The 16793-nt window shown below is 47.0% G+C and overlaps 1 protein-coding gene across 1 annotated transcript; it reads right to left on the bottom strand.

Annotated features, from left to right (window-relative positions):
• Nucleotides 1-12643: 12643 nt before the first annotated feature.
• Nucleotides 12644-16251, bottom strand: LOC125543054 (PI-PLC X domain-containing protein At5g67130). Its single transcript, XM_048706299.1, has 8 exons — nt 16014-16251; nt 15623-15745; nt 15363-15500; nt 15124-15222; nt 14495-14798; nt 13430-13653; nt 13246-13332; nt 12644-12963 (listed from the first exon to the last, which is right to left on the bottom strand). Exons 1-8 carry the CDS (start codon nt 16089-16091, stop codon nt 12778-12780), a joined length of 1239 nt encoding a protein of 412 aa, XP_048562256.1. The 5' UTR covers nt 16092-16251; the 3' UTR covers nt 12644-12777.
• Between the last annotated feature and the right edge of the window lie 542 nt (nt 16252-16793).

Here is a 16793-nt window from a genome sequence, read left to right on the forward strand (position 1 = left end):
ACACTGTCGTGACAAAACCACGACAGGTACGTTACTTGCCCGAGAATTCGATCGTCAGTATCCCAATACCTCGTTCAATCTCGTTACCGGCAAGTCACTTTACTCATACCGTAATGCATGATCCTGTGACCAGACACTTGGTCACTTTGAGCTCATTATGATGATGCATTACCGAGTGGGCCCAGAGATACCTCTCCGTTATACGGAGTGACAAATCCCAGTCTTGATCCGTGTCAACCCAACATACACTTTTGGAGATACCCATAGTATACCTTTATAGTCACCCAGTTACGTTGTGACGTTTGGTACACCCAAAGCACTCCTATGGCATCCGGGAGTTACACGATCTCATGGTCTAAGGAAAAGATACTTGACATTGAAAAAACTCTAGCAAACGAACTATACGATCTTGTGCTATGTTGAGGATTGGGTCTTGTCCATCACATCATTCTCCTAATGATGTGATGTCATTATCAATGACATCCAATGTCCATAGTCAGGAAACCATGACTATCTGTTGATCAACGAGCTAGTCAACTAGAGGCTTACTAGGGACATGTTGGTGTCTATGTATTCACACATGTATTATGATTTCCGGATAACACAATTATAGCATGAATAAAAGAGAATTATCATGAAGAAGGAAATACAATAATAATCCTTTTATTATTGCCTCTAGGTAAGTTTCAAAGAATCAACATCAAGAGAAAGTCTATCCACGTTCCTAGCCAACTCATCAAGCTTAAGCAATATTTCTTCAAGCAAAGCATTGAAATTCTTTTGCGAATTCATAAATTTTTTAACACTAGTCTCAAAATCAGAGGGCATCTTATTAAAATTTCCATAAGAGTTGTTGTAGGAATTACCATAATTATTAGAGGAATTACTAGGAAAGGGCCTAGAATTAAACTTTCCTCTATACGCGTTGTTACCAAAATTGTTCCTACCAACAAAATTCACATCCATAGATTCATTATTCTTCTCAATCAAAGTGGACAAAGGCATATCATTAGGATCAGAAGAAGCACTCTTATTAGCAAACAATTTCATAAATTCATCCATCTTTCCACTCAAAACATTAATCTCTTCTATCGCATGAACTTTTTTATTAGTGGATCTTTCGGTGTGCCACTGAGAATAATTATGCATAATATTATCTAGGAGTTTAGTAGCTTCTCCTAAAGTGATTTCCATAAAAGTGCCTCCCGCGACCGAATCTAAAAGATTTCTAGAAGCAAATTTCAATCCAGCATAAAAACTTTGTATAATCATCCATAAATTCAAACCATGAGTAGGGCAATTACAGATCATTAATTTCATCCTCTCCCAAGAGTGTGCAACATGCTCATGATCAAGTTGCTTAAAGTTCATTATATCATTTCTAAGAGAGATGATCTTAGAGGGAGGAAAATACTTACAGATAAAAGCATCTTTGCACTTATTCCATGAATCAATACTATTTTTAGGCAAAGACGAGAACCAAGTTTTAGCACGATCTCTAAGCGAAAACGGAAATAGCTTCAATTTAACAATATCATTATCCATATCTTTCTTCTTTTGCATATCACATAAATCAACAAAGATATTTAGATGGGTAGCGGCATCTTCACTAGGAAGGCCAGCAAATTGATCTTTCATGACAAAATTCAGCAAAGTGGTATTAACTTCACACGATTCAGCATCGGTAAGAGGAGCAATCGGAGTGCTAATAAAATCATTATTGTTGGTATTGGAAAAGTCACATAATTTAGTATTATCTTGAGCCATCGTGACAAACAATCAATCCAACAAACAATCACGCAAGAGGGAAGCAAAAATAAGCGAACGAAAAAAAGGTCAAACGGAAAAGAGGCGAATAAAACGGCAAGGGTGAAGTGGGGGAGAGGAAAACGAGAGGCAAATGGCAAATAATGTAATGCGAGGGATAAGAGTTTGTGATTGGTACTTGGTATGTCTTGACTTGGCGTAGATCTCCCCGACAACGGCGCCAGAAATCCTTCTTTCTACCTCTTGAGCATGCGTTGGTTTTCCCTTGAAGTGGAAAGGGTGATGCAGCAAAGTAGCGTAAGTATTTCCCTCGGTTTTTAAGAACAAAGGTATCAATCCAGTAGGAGACTACACGCAAGTCACCTAGTACCTGCACAAACAAATAAGAACCTCACAACCAACGCGATAAAGGGGTTGTCAATCCCTTCACAATCACTTACGAAAGTGATATCTGATAGAGATAATAAGATAAATATTTTTAGTATTTTTGTTGTATAGATTGAAAAGTAAAGATTGCAAAATAAATAGTAAACTAGAATTGTAGATCGGAAACCTATATGATGTAAAGTAGACCCGGGGGCCACAGGTTTCACTAGTGTCTTCTCTCAAGATAGCATATATTATGGTGGGTGAACAAATTACTGCCGAGCAATTGATAGAAAAGCGCATAGTTATGATGATATCTAGGCATGATCATGAACATAGGCATCACGTTTGTGTCAAGTAGACCGAAACGATTCTGCATCTACTACTATTACTCCACATATCGACCGCTATCCAGCATGCATCTAGAGTATTAAGTTCAAAAGAACAGAGTAACGCATTAGGCAAGATGACATGATGTAGAGGGATAAACTCAAGCAATATGATATAAACCTCATCTTTTTATCCTCGATGGCAACAATACAATACGTGCCTTGCTGCCCCTGCTGTCACTGGGAAAGGACACCGCAAGATTGAACCCAAAGCTAAGCACTTCTCCCATTGCAAGAAAGATCAATCTAGTAGGCCAAACCAAACTGATAATTCGAAGAGACTTGCAAAGATATCAAATCATGCATATAAGAATTCAGAGAAGAATCAAATATTATTCATAGATAATCTTAATCATAAACCCACAATTCATCGGATCTCCGCAAACACACCGCAAAAGAATTACATCGAATAGATCTCCAAGAACATCGAGGAGAACTTTGTATTGAGATCCAAAGAGGGAGAAGAAGCCATCTAGCTAATAACTATGGACCCGAAGGTCTGTGGTAAAATACTCACACATCATCGGAGAGGCTATGGTGTTGATGTAGAAGCCCTCCGTGATCGAATCCCCCTCCGGCAGATCGCCGGAAAAGGTCCCCAGATGGGATCTCACGGGTACAGAAGGTTGCGGCGGTGGAAAAGTGGTTTCATGGCTCCCCTGGGTGTTTTCAGGGTATAAGAGTATATATATAGGCGAAAGAAGTAGGTCGGTGGAGCTGTGAGGGGCCCACGAGGGTGGGGGCGCACCGCCCTACCTTATGGTCGCCTCGCTGCTTCCTTGGCATCCACTCCAAGTCTCCTGGATTGTGTTTGTTCCAAAAAAGATCCTCGCGAAGGTTTCATTCCGTTTGGATTCTGTTTGATATTCCTTTTCTGCGAAACACTAAAATAGGCAAAAAAAACAGCAATTTGCACTAGGCTTTCGGTTAATAGGGTAGTCCCAAAAATAATATAAAAGTGCATAATGAAGCCCGTAAACATCCAAAATAGATAATATAATAGCATCGAACAATCAAAAATTATAGATATATTGGAGACGTATCAGCCGTTGGCTCCCCATACGTACTTATGCTATTTATGTTGGCATAGGTTACATCGTGTGTCTACCTCTGCTATATATGAGAGGCCAAAGAGCATCTCCAGCCGCGCCCCCAACAGGCCCCCAGATGATTTTTTAGTGTCGGCGTCCAAAAAATCGGCCCAGTCGCGCCCCCAGAAGACTGTTTTCGCCGATTTGGGCCGAAACTGGCACCGACAGACCCAGGCAGAACCCGGCGCGTCGCGGGGCACCGGGGCAAGTGATTTTGGCACAAACGAACTGCGGGCCCGCTGAGTCAGTGACACTCGCCTTGTCATCCTCACAGCGCCTCGGTTTCTCACGAGGAATCAATGCCAAGGATGCCACCGGTCAGCCTTCCATTGATTCCTCACGGGCGGCGCGGCGACACCCCCCTCCCGCCATGCATACACATGGCGCCCAGCCCACGACTGCTATAAAGAAATGCCTCCCCAAGCCTGTGGCCACACCCCGCCCACAGCCGCCGAGCTCTGCCTCTCTCTCCCCATGTGCATCCGCCGCCGACGCTCCTCCCCCTCTCTTCCGGTGCCCAGACGCGATGATGGGCGAGCGGTTCTGAAAGTGCAACTATCCCTGGGTGGTTTTGGTAATTCCTAACAACATACAGCTCATTGAACTAATGTTATTTCAAGATGATCATTCCAGAAAGTTCAATGATTGGCATGGCATGGATTAGGAATGTGGACCCCTCAAAATGCTAAGGACACATATTGGCTCAAGCTCAAGACTCTACATTTTTATTTTAGTTATCCAAGATCACATTGAGTCCATAGGAAAAGCCAATACTATTAAAAGGGGATGAGGCGTTGCTTAATGGATTACTTGCTCAAAATGCATAGTGATATGTTCCAAAAGCCCTCAACCACTTTCTCATATCCACATATGTACCAAACCAAAAGTCAAACTCGGCCCCACTGAAATTATCTATCCAGCGCCATCGAATTAATTTGACATAGCCACTTCCAGAAACCCTAGTCATTTCGGTCTCACCGATAGGGATCTCGGTCTCACCGAGATGGGATTGCAAACTCTCTGTTTCCCTTCGTAACGTTTCGGTCCAACCGAGATGAGCGATCGGTCCCACCGAGTTCGCAATGCAAACTCTCTATTTCCCTTTCGTAACTCTTCGGTCTTACCGAAATGAGCGATTCGGTCCCACCGAGTTTGCCTGACCAACTCTCTGTTTGCCTATTACAGAAATCAGACCTACCGAGTTTATGTGATCGGTCTCACCGAGATTACGTTATGCCCTAACCCTAATGAAATAGGACTCACCGAGTTGACATGTCGGTCCCACCAAAAATCCTAACGTTCACATTTTGAACTAAATCGGTCTGGCCGAGTTTCATGATTCGGTCTCACCGAGTTTGGTAAATTAATTGTGTGAGAGAGAGTTGAGTGTTGGGGAGACTATCATTTGAAGCACAAGAGCAAGGAGTTCATCATCAACACACCATCTACTACCTTTTGGAAAGTGGTGTCTCCTAGATTGGTTAGGTGTCATTTGGGAGCCTCCGACAAGATTATGGAGTTGAACCAAGGAGTTTGTACGGGAAAGGAGATCGCCTACTTCGTGAAGATCTACCCTAGTGAGGCAAGTCCTTCGTGGGCGATGGCCATGGTGGGATAGACAAGGTTGCTTCTTCGTGGGTGGAGCCCTCCATGGACTCGTGCAACCGTTACCCTTCGTGGGTTGAAGTCTCCATCAACGTGGATGTATGATAGCACCACCTATCGGAACCACGCCAAAAATCTCCGTGTCTACATTGCATTTGCTCCCTCTAAACTCCTCCCTTTACCTTCATGTGCAATGATTTACATTCTGCTGCTATACTCTTAGAATTGCATGTGTAGTCTGATTGCTTGACTTGTGCTAAGTTGCTAAAATCTGCCAAGACTTAAAATTGGGAAAAGGATAGATTTTTATTTGGTCAAGTAGTCTAATCACCCCCCCCCCTCTAGACATACTTTCGATCCTACAGGTTCCCCGGCCGATGGGGCGGCGGCCAATGGCTTCGGCCGCCGCTCGTTGCACGAGTGGGAAGCCCACTTGCTGTTCGAGGCCAACATCCCGGTGCCTCCCGGCATGCGCGTGTCGGTGCGGTGGAAGCTCAGCGTCGGTGGCATCCCCATCCCCCGCTGCCCGACGTCACCGTGCACGCCGACTACTTCGCCGACGAGGTCGACCGCGTGCGGGTGTCGCTGACGGAGGAGCAGCGGGCCCTCCCGCAGTACGCCGCCAGCAACCATGAGGCATGGGCGGCGTACTTCCAGCACCGGCAGGCGCAGCGGCTGGCCTCCACCAACGGGGCGCCGGTGGTGCAGGGGACGAAGAACAGCGAGGGTCGCCGTCTATGGTTGGGCACCCCCGGCCGCACTCTCCATGCCGTCCTCCGGCACCACGAGGGCGGCAACGACCCGTCGTTGATGTACCCTGCTGCCCCGCCACGCCAATGGATACCGAGGAGGACGGCGTCCTCTTCCTCCTCCTCCTCCTCCTCCTCCCGCTCCTCCACCTCTGGGTCGCCGACGTTGTTCAGCGTCAAGGCCGAGCCCGCGGAGACACCGCTCAGCCGGCGCACCCGCAGAGCCTGCATCATCATCAACGAGGGTGGTCATGCCTCCTCATCGGCTCCTTCCCACTTCGTCAAGCCAAAGACAGAGCCAGGGCTCGCCGCCGCCGTGAAGACGGAGCTCGGGCTCGCCTCCGTGAAGACAGAGCCAGGGCTCGCCGCCGTGAAGACGGAGCCGGAGCTCTCCGATGCGGCAGCCTTGAAGTGGGCGCGCGAACACTGGGCGCGGACGGAGCTAGAGCGCCAGTGTCGCGCCCTAGAGCAGATCGCCGCTCGGCACCGTGGCCGCGACGAGGGAGGCGTCATCGTTCTCGACGACGACAGCGACGAGGACACGCCGCCACCGGTCCGTCAGGGCGACCCGGGCAGGGGTCCAGCAGGGGCGGCCGCATGAAGGAGGAGAAGGACGACGACAACGGCGATGGCGGCGACGGCGGCCACTTCGCCGTGCGCAACGCGTTCTTCGGCTTGTAGTTGCGGCCTTTGTTTCTTTTAAGTATTTCACTTTAAAACTATTTAAGTCGCTTAAGTAATGTCATGTTTGCCAAATGTTAGCCGAATCTTTGTCCCATTTGCCAATTTTAGCCGAATTCCTTTAAAAAAATAAAAACGCCTTCTGGGGACGACCCTGGGGCCGGTGACTGGGAACCCCAAAGCCCCCATGCCAATTTTTACGCCGGTTGGCGGCGATTTTACGAGCCCCCTGGGAGGCCAATGGCTGGAGATGCTCTAAGATACAAGTGTCCTATTTGGACACGACTCCATATTCTATCTAAACACAATACAACTACAAGACCAACTATAACCTACCTTGTAGAATAATATTCGACACAACTCTAATAATGGATTTATTTGCTGGCTAAAAGGAATTGATCTACTGGGTGGATTTGAAAAAAAAATGAAATTTGACAACCTATGAGGGAACTCGAAAATAGGATCTAAACTACGAGACCGATCTAATCATTGATTGACCGGGTGCCATGCCCCCGACGAGAGGAGATTAATCTCCTCGGGGCGGCGCTCTGCAGAAGTGGTGGAAGGTCCTAGGGTCGGCGTCGTTGGACAAACCGCTCTAATACCATGTGAAAATTGTAAGATGGGTAATATTTTTGTTGTGTTGATCTGTCTCTTGTAGGGGTATTTATAGAGTACAATATGAAGAAGAGAGACTTGGAGTAGAGAGCAAATCATACATGTTTAAACCTATTCTATCTCTAGCTCTTGTCTCTATCTTAAACACTAGGACGTCGATATCCACCACACGTGTGGTATAATAGGTATTCGCCCACACACCGTGTGTGGCATGAGCAGGGCAGCCCACACGGGCTGTGTGTGGGCGAACAGTAGAATTGCCGACACGTGTGGACGTAGGTACTTCGTGTCACACGCCCAACAAGTACTACTCATCCCCACCCCGTGCATGTGGCACGAAGCAAATATGCCCACACGTCCTGGCACAGCTACATTAGGTACCCACGGGATGACGATTTAGTTGCCATCTGGGATGGCAGATGTAGTTATCCAGGATGGCAAATATGGTTGTAAAAGCATGGCAACTCTCACTGTTTTGGTTAACTATAGTTGCCATGTCTAATTTATGGTAGTTGTTGCGTGTAATCAAACCATAATTGTCGTGTGTGATTAACTACTTGTCACATATGGTCAAACAATAGTTGCCATGTGTATTTACCTCGTTGCCACGTGTGGTTAATCACAATTGCCATGTATGTTTATCTGATTGCCACATACGTGCAACTGCAGTTGCCGTCTAGCAAACGAATCATAGTTGCCATGTGTGTTTGCCTAGTTGCCATCCAACAACATACGACTGTCGTGTGGGCGAAAATCAGTTCACCCACACGCGCGTGGACTAGGTGGTGGCTGTGTGCGCAGAAACTAGTTCACCCACACAACGCAGCTGGCAACCGTGTGTTGTGGGGCATGTGGGCGACCTCTCCAATGCCCACACACCATCCTTGTCCTACGTGGCACACGAAAACTGTCTCGGTGTGTCAAGATTCGTGCAAACTTAATTGGACGGCGATCCAGACGTGTGGGCGAGTTGCAGTGTTGCCACACGTGTGGGTGTTAGTGTTTTCGAAACACTATTATACTTCTAACAGACACCACACAACTTTGTTTTGATAATTTACCAATGTGAGAATAATTCAATCATTTTCTTTGTACTATTTCGCGAGGGGGACAAAAAAAGTACAGAGTGCTAGCATTGCACACTATTTGTTCTATCCACACTGAGTCCAAACTTTCTCGAATACGTAGGAGTGTGCGTATTATATTATATAGAAGGGAGGGGCAGAGAGCCCAAATCCACCGATGATGTTACAAATTTAGTACATCGTGAGCCAAGCTCCTACATCCGCACGGAAACAAGAAAGATCTGTATGACTACTCACCTAGCGCCCACCTTGATAATTCCGCGGCAACTTCAGCCCAGTCACCCTTAAGCAGTCCGGCTCTGAACCAAGCCATTCCCTCCTCCACGATCCTCATGATGAGACCAGCTAATGAGGGAGAGGCGCCATCGAATACAATGGCGTTGTGATGCTTCCAGATTTCCCATAGGACCAAGGAGATGATGACGCGCATGTTCTTCGGCTTATCTGCACACCAAGTAGCCAGAGTGTCGTGCCCTGCGGGTGTCCATGCAAGTTTGCCTATCGTGGTGCATAGAGTTCTCCAGATTGTCCGAGCAAAGACGCAAGTTAGCACAATGTGATTCAAGGTTTCTTCTTCTTGGTCGCAGAAAGGGCAAGTATCATTGTGTGGCAGCCCTCGCTGAGCTAGCCGATCCGCTGTCCAACACCTATTCTTCATGGCAAGCCATAGAAAGAAGCAACAGCGTAGTGACGCTCTGGACTTCCACGTAAACTGCGTTGTGACTGACACCTCTCTGCCAACGAACTTCGCCACATAGGCAGACCGGGTTGAGTACTTGCCACCAGGTTCCCAACACTAGGACACCACATCCTACACGTCTTCCTGCAGTGTAACTTCCTGAACTCTTGACCACAGGTTCAGGTACTACCAAAGGGCCTGCAGGCCTAGATCTTGTTTGATATCGGATGCCCAGACTCCAGTGGTGATGGCCTCCTTAAGGGTTCTCGTTCTTCTTTTGAGCGGAGGGACGGCCTCATAAATTTGCGGTGCAATTTCCACAATGCGATATCCATCCATCCAGCGATCTTCCTAGAAGAGGGTCAGGCTTCCGTCTCCTACTGTTATCTTGGCTGCTGCATTGCAGAGTGCGGTCGATTCCTTGGGTACTTTGATGTCAAACTCACTCCACGGTCTGTTCTGATCCATCCGTTGTAGCCAGGGCCATCTGGCTTGCAGCACGACATTGAGCCAAGCCAGGTCAGGGATGCCTAGCCCGCCCGCCCACTTTGGCATACAAACTGTTGTCCAGGCCACCGAGCAGTTTCCACCATTCGCTTCCTTTTTGCCACATCACAAGAACCCTTGTATAATCTTGTTTATGGCATGAATTGTCTTCATTGGTAGTGCTAAATCAAGCATCGTGTGGATGGGAACCAAGCAAAGAACTGAGAGTATGAGGATGAGTCGGACGCTCTTCGGCAAAGTAGCAGCCTTCCAGTTCGGTAGGCACTGAGCAATGCGTTCCGCCAGGCTGTGTAACTGGGCAGCCGAAGGCTTTCTGGGACAAAGCGGCATCCCCAGGTAGCGGCGTGGAAAAGATGCAAGCTCACAGCCCAGGGTAACCGTGGCCAGAGCTTTTTCTTCATTGGAGCAACGAATTGGGATTGCCGCCGTCTTGTTGAAGTTGACCTGTAGGCCGGAAGCCATCCCAAATAGGTGCAGTATGTGGGAGCAAGCATGAAGATCGATTTCCACTGGTTTGAGGAAGACGGTTGCATCATCTGCGAAAAGGGACACCCGCTGCTTGAGACCATGGCTGGCAAGTGGTGTCAAGACGTCCATCTCCGTGGCCAGCTGAAAGAGATGGTGGAGCGGCTCCATCATAAGGATAAATAGCATGGGGGATAGAGGTCCGCCTTGCCGCAGGCCCTTGCAATTGAAGATTGGCGCCCCAGGCACTCCGTTGATCATGATGCGAGTAGAGGAGATAGCAAGGAGATCCATGATCCAGCTCAGCCACCGACTTCCAAAACCCATCGTTTGGAGAACTTCAATCAGAAAAGACCATTGTACCGTGTCGAATGCCTTCAAGATGTCCATCTTTAGAAAGATTGCAGGTTGACGGAGCGCGTGTAGCCGTCTTGCGGTGCTCTGAACGAACATGAAGTTGTCGTGCAGCGCTCTCCCTTTGACAAACGCGCTTTGGTGGATGCCGACCAAGTGCGGCAGCTCTAGCGCAAGGCGGCTTGCCAAAACTTTGTCAAAAATCTTAGCCAGCCCATGCATGAGGCTCACGGGTCTAAAATCTCGCAGCTCATTTGCGCCATCCTTTTTTGGCAGGAGCATGACCAGGGCTTTGTTGATCGTGACGAATCCCCTCAGATCTCCACGGTAGAATGTCGTGAAAGCCTTCGTAATGTCTCCCTTGATGATGGACCAACATGCTGTGTAGAATCGGCCGGTGAAGCCATCCGGGCCGGGTGCCTTGTCCAGGGGCATGTGCTTAATGGCTTCGAGGATCTCCTCCTCCGAGAAGGGTTCTTTGAGCTTGCGCAAATCCCGAGTGGGCATACTGATGGCATCCAGGTGAAGGTCGTGATCGCGTGGCGAGGTCATGCCCAGTAGCCTATCATAGAAGTCATCCACGGTAGAAGCAATCTCCTCCTGCCCAGTGAGGACCTGGCCGTTGTGGCGCAAGGTCATGAGCGCATTCTTCCTCTGGCGATGTCGCATGTGTTGGTGAAAAAAATCGAGTATTGGCGTCCCCATCCTTCAGATGCAGTAGCCTCGACTTTTGCCTAGCGATCGTCCGCTCAAGGGAAGAGAGGCCAAGAAGTTTCCTTTTCAGCGTGCGCCTAAGAGCCAACTCGCCCTCGCATAGATCCCGCGAATCCATGGCCACATCTAGCCGTAGGATGACCTCAAGTGCAACGGCAATTTGAAGCCGCACGTTGCCAATCCACTTGGAGCTCCATGCTTGCAGACGGCGCGCGGTGATTCTGAGTTTGTTATTGAGCACCGTAAAAGGGTGCCATCCGACGGGCAGGACTGACATGCCTCCTGAACCGTTCGCATGAAGCCGGGAGCTTTGGTCCAAAAGGACTCAAATTTGAATCTCTTCCCAAAGGAGAAGTCCGCATGGAAGTCCAAAAGCAGAGGACAATGGTCTGAAACCGCCGATCCGAGCGCCGTGAGAAAGCAAGACGGGTATAGATCTTCCCAAGAGTTCGTGGCAAAAATGTGATCAATCTTCTCCAAGGTAGCCCTAGCCCGCTCATTAGACCACGTGCACCTCCGACCGTTAAGGTAGATCTCTTTGAGTTCCAGTCTGTTCAAGCGAGAGCGAAAGCGCGAGATCATTCTCCGGTTGATCAAGGTGTTATTCTTATCCTCCGGGTTCACCAGCAAGTTGAAATCCCCGACCAGAAGCCACGGCCCTGACTGTAACTCTCGAACTTCTGCTAGCTCATGCATGAATTCTATCTTATCCGCCTCTAGGTTAGGGCCATAGACACCCGTGATCCACCAAGAATCCGCTCCAAAGGGAGAGACAACCGCCGAGATCGTGTTTTCAGAGAGGTGAGGATGGGAGAGAGTAGCCACAAGGGGGTTCCAAGCTAAAAGGATCCCTCCACATGTGCCCGAGGCCGGCAAATAGTAAAACTCCTTAAGTTTATTTCCCAAACATTGTGAGACGATGCTCAAAGTTAGCACTTCCATCTTAGTCTGTTGGAGGCAGACCAGGCTCGGATCCACCGCAGCAATGGTCTGATACACGGCACTACGCCTCGCAGGGTTGTTTAGTCCACCTACGTTCCACACAATCAGCTTGAGTGGTTGTGAAGCCATGAGAAAAGCCCACGGAATCCGCACTCAAGGGAGAGAGTCTACGCTCCCCCCTCCACCGTGTCCACGTCCTCTTGCAATGGGGATGCCGGCGACTCCCATCCAAAGAGGGCGAGGATGGCCGCAATCTGTCCGTCATTGAGCGGGTCCTCTTGCAATGGGGATGCCGGCGACTCCCATCCAAAGAGGGCGAGGATGGCCGCAATCTGTTCGTCATTGAGCGGGTTGTCGAACAAGCGAATGTATGCTTGAAATGCTTCATCCCCAATCGTATCCCCCTCGTGCGCCAAGCACAGTTTACGGATGATGACTTGCTGCTGCTTCGTCACTGCCGAGCCACGATCAACACCGTTAGCAAGCCGGACACTCCGGCGTGGCGTGGTTTGAGCTGGCTGTCTACGCTGCCGTGTGCGTTTAAGTGGCGGCTGCACGCGGCAGGTGGGCGCTGGCAGGATTGGAGAGAGTGCACGCCTTACGCGCGTGCAGAAGTCCATTTCTCTGAATATAGCCTAGAAAGCTAGCAAGCTGCTGACCATCATCCCATCACGGAAGCAACATGACAACATACATACGCCGGTATGAAAGAAGAAAAGGACAGTTCACAAACCCACAAGGACACGTAAACCAAAGCCCGAAGGTTCAAAATGGCTTAAGAATCAAAGCAAGACTTAGCGAAATAACCAAGTTGCTCCAGGTGGAAGTACTGCTGGCCCTTGAAGCAGAAGTCTTGAATTCTATAGTTCCTGAATAGACGTTCCCGTTTACAGAAGAGGTAGTTCGATTAGGTGCTCCAGTGTTCTTGCATGCGCCCGTTGGTGCCCCAGCCTGCAAACATTTCTTCATGAAACTTCCATAACAACAATATGGCATTTAAAGTGTAAATGGTGAAGAAAAAATGTATGCCCAGAATAGGAATGGTGTCCTCTTAAATATATGGAGCGGAGTCATGTTGATAAGCCTGATCGTGCATAAGGTATTCATTTTTAGTACTGTTTAATTGTATATAGAAGTCTGGTTGGAAAACATGTTCTGAAGCTAATGCGAATTTACACCAAATTCTGGGACTACAGTTTTTTGTTGGCAGAAAATTTATGTCTTCACAATTACCTGGCAAGCAGCAATGGTGTTGCAACCACATAGCGTAAGGCCGTTGATTCTGTCCTGAACATCAAAAACACCACCACCGTCGCTTCGCTGCGCATGTCACATTAAGAACAGTTCCATACTTACATTCGATACCAGATAAATCTTGTTTTTATTTGTCTGAACTGGGCATAAAGTATTATATTACCATGTAAAAATTCACAGCTATGTAGTTCGGGATTCTATTTCCAGCTGCAGCATAGCAAGTTTGGACCATCTGAGGTAGTCCAACAGAATTCTCTTTGCATGCTTCACTCTCAACAGGAATTGTGGGGAAATAATTTTGCATAAATAGAGACGCAGATCTTGAGTTTAGTGGCTGTGATTCCTTTCTGTTTGGACAAGCGCTAGGGTCAATACCCGGATCTCCAGCTGTCATGATCACGGGAAATAAAATGTAAACATGAATAAAATATAAGAGCTATATATCTGTGCTCAGAGAAAATTAGTAAAGTACTCAAGATAAATCAATTAGAGTTAAGTGCAAATTGAGTGATATATCCACAGGACTACCAGTATAAAACTCCTATGAGAGCAAATTTGTAGGAGAACACAAATCTTGCATACAAAATAACTCCGGATCAATGTCTTAAGAAGCAAATACTGATCAGATAATGTATATTATGATACAGTACAATATAAAACATTCACTTGTGGTGCAATCTTTTTTATTGGTTTAAGCACCAAAACAGCATGAATATTTTTCAAAAACAATCGAGGTGGTTCTTAATTCATCAAGCATCTAATGTGGATCATGTGGATCACTCAAGGGAGGGTTGATCCCTTCTCTTCTTGTGTAACTAGCACATGAGTAAATAAAAAATACCGAATATCCCAGAAAGGACAACTAGCACAATTAGCTCTTAACAGGGAAATGAAAAAACTACACAATTAGCTCTTAACTTAGTTCTAAATCAGAATATGTTCAGCTCATAGTCATCTTTGGAGTAAATTAATCACACGAGACTCTCATGGTCCAATATATTATAAGTTGAAAGGTGAAATGGATGTTAAACAAGGTTCTCAAGACAAAGAAACAACACAACAAAGCCTTTAGTCCCAAACAAGTTGGGGTAGGCTATCTCAAGACATAGAAAGCCAAGAAGAAATTTGTATTTTGGGTTTTAGATTTGCAAATTGTGGTATAGCTATCGCTACCTAGAATCGATAGAACCTCTGTTTTTTTCAATAAAGCCCAGAAAGCCATACTTACACTCATTCTCCAGCAAATAACTCCACTGGTAAGCTATTCCTTCGCTAGACTCCTTTGAAGCATCGGAAGTAAACACAAGCAACCTGTGGTTCTTTGTAACCATATCTGTGACGGTGGGCCACTCCTGCCCACTCGTTGGCATTTCTGAGATAGGGTACCAATACTTCATCAAGTCAGCAGCAGTAAACAATTTGCTCAATCTCATCGGGGCATGTACGTAATCCTCGATGAATATTGTAACAATCTCCGTGGGATTCTCGGATAGAAATGCTTCCACCTCTTTCAACGTGTCAATTGCTGGTTCCTAGAATCACATTGCATTTGAACATTAGGAGTCTGGTCGCCTTAACAGCTATACATCTCGCAAGGTTAGTGATGAATTCAGAAAGGAATCAATTAACTTCCATTCCCCACATTCTTTAGTTCCAATTGATTACCACACTGAAACAATATTATCCACAATAGAATCGTAAGAGTGACAAAACAACACAAGTCTTCGTGTTCATCGTGTTCATGAATTTAACATACGAGTTGACGGAGTATTATAACCGAGCTTCATTAGATTTTGAGGTGGCTTAACTAGAAATGAAATGTCAATTAGTTTGGTATCTGCAAAGAACAGAACTTACGAAAGCGGTGAAGTTGTAGCATTGCCCTTGCAAGGAGTGGCAGAGCCAGACATCCCCACCGAAGTCATACATATCCAGCATCAATCCCCTCACTCCATTCTGCACACACCATTATATCAAAGAAAGAAAAAAAAACTAAAAACACCCATCCTATAAAATCGCGAAAATATAACCTCCCCCCACCCCCAAACAAAAAATAAATAAATAAAAAGATTGGCCCATGTATTCAGTGTAGTTACCCTGAGTTGGTTGGTGACAGTGTCTTCCTGGTTGTAGAATGTAACCCTCTCAACCCCGGTGCGTGATGGCTCGCCGACGATGGAGAATGAATTATGGGTCACCAGCCATGAGTACCTGTTAAATGGCAGCCCCTTCACCTGGACAAAACAAGCATGCCCCATCCCATGGTTGAAGAACAAGATAGATGAGTAATTGCCGAACACAAGCCACAGACAGAGTAATACTACAAGCAAGCGCTTAAGGGAATGCAAGAGTTTACGATGGAGGTGGGCTGGATGGCTAGGTCCCTGATGCAGGACGGCCGCGTCCGGCCGGCGGCGGCGCAATCGCCGCAGTAGAGGCCCACCCCGCAGTCGCGGGCCGCCGAGCACGAATCCCCGACCTGCAAACAAGACCCAGCGGTAAATTCAGGCTCCCTCAAAGATCGCACCACTTTTAGGAAGAAACAGACACTGAGAGATAAATTCAGTTCATGTATCACTCTCGCGGAAGAAGGAGAAAAGAACAGTATGCTCATGCCATGCCATCAGGAATTATAGGCATCAAGAAGGGTTAGATCGAACTGGACAAGAACTTGATGGGAGACACAGCAGGTAGGTAACACGCAAGAATCGGAACCGTGGAGAGGATCGGGCTGACGAATCGGGTACCTGGCAGGTGCAGGGGACTAGCAGCAGCAGCGCGACGTGGAGCGAGAGGAGGAAGCGGCGGCAGGAGAGGCGCGCCATTAGTGGCCACCAACCACTCTCTCCACCATGGAGTGAGCTAGTGATCTGCTGCTGCGAGAAGGGAAAGCAGGGGAAGCACTACATGGCTGCCCTTTTTCTCTTTCTTTCTTTCTTTCTTTCTTTTCGACGAGGGACAGCGCCGGAGGAGGGGTCAAATCGTCAACACGCTTTCCCTTTGTTTTCTTGGTAGGATACCCCGGTCCTTTTCTTTACAGAATTAACCGACAGCAACAAGCAACGGTAGTAGTATTTATAATAGTTCACGTACATGATTTGGAAATAGCATACTCCCTTCCATCCATATTACATGTCCCACAAATAAATGTATGTAGCATTGAAATATATCTCTATAGAGCTATTTAAGCGACGAGTAATATGAATCGAAGAAAGTAGGAATCTTCACATGAGCTTGGAGTGGATAAAACTTTTTACTATAAAATGCAGGACAAATGAATCCCAAAAATTATACTGCATTTGTGCGGGCAAAATCTTTGAATCAAAGAGGAATGTAGTGAATATTGTGGCATCATTTCAATAGGTCTCTCGTAATCTAGTTTTATCCTATACAAAAATATGGTACACACTTTTGGTGTACTTTTGAAAAAAAAGCACAAAGAGTATTAGCGCTCCTCACAAGTAAAATAGCAGTCTTGAAATCATCCCGTCATGCTCATGCGCTCTTTTCTTCCTTTTGTTAATGTC

The sequence above is a fragment of the Triticum urartu genome, chromosome 3, assembly GCF_003073215.2.
Source record: "Triticum urartu cultivar G1812 chromosome 3, Tu2.1, whole genome shotgun sequence".
NCBI lineage: Eukaryota > Viridiplantae > Streptophyta > Magnoliopsida > Poales > Poaceae > Triticum > Triticum urartu.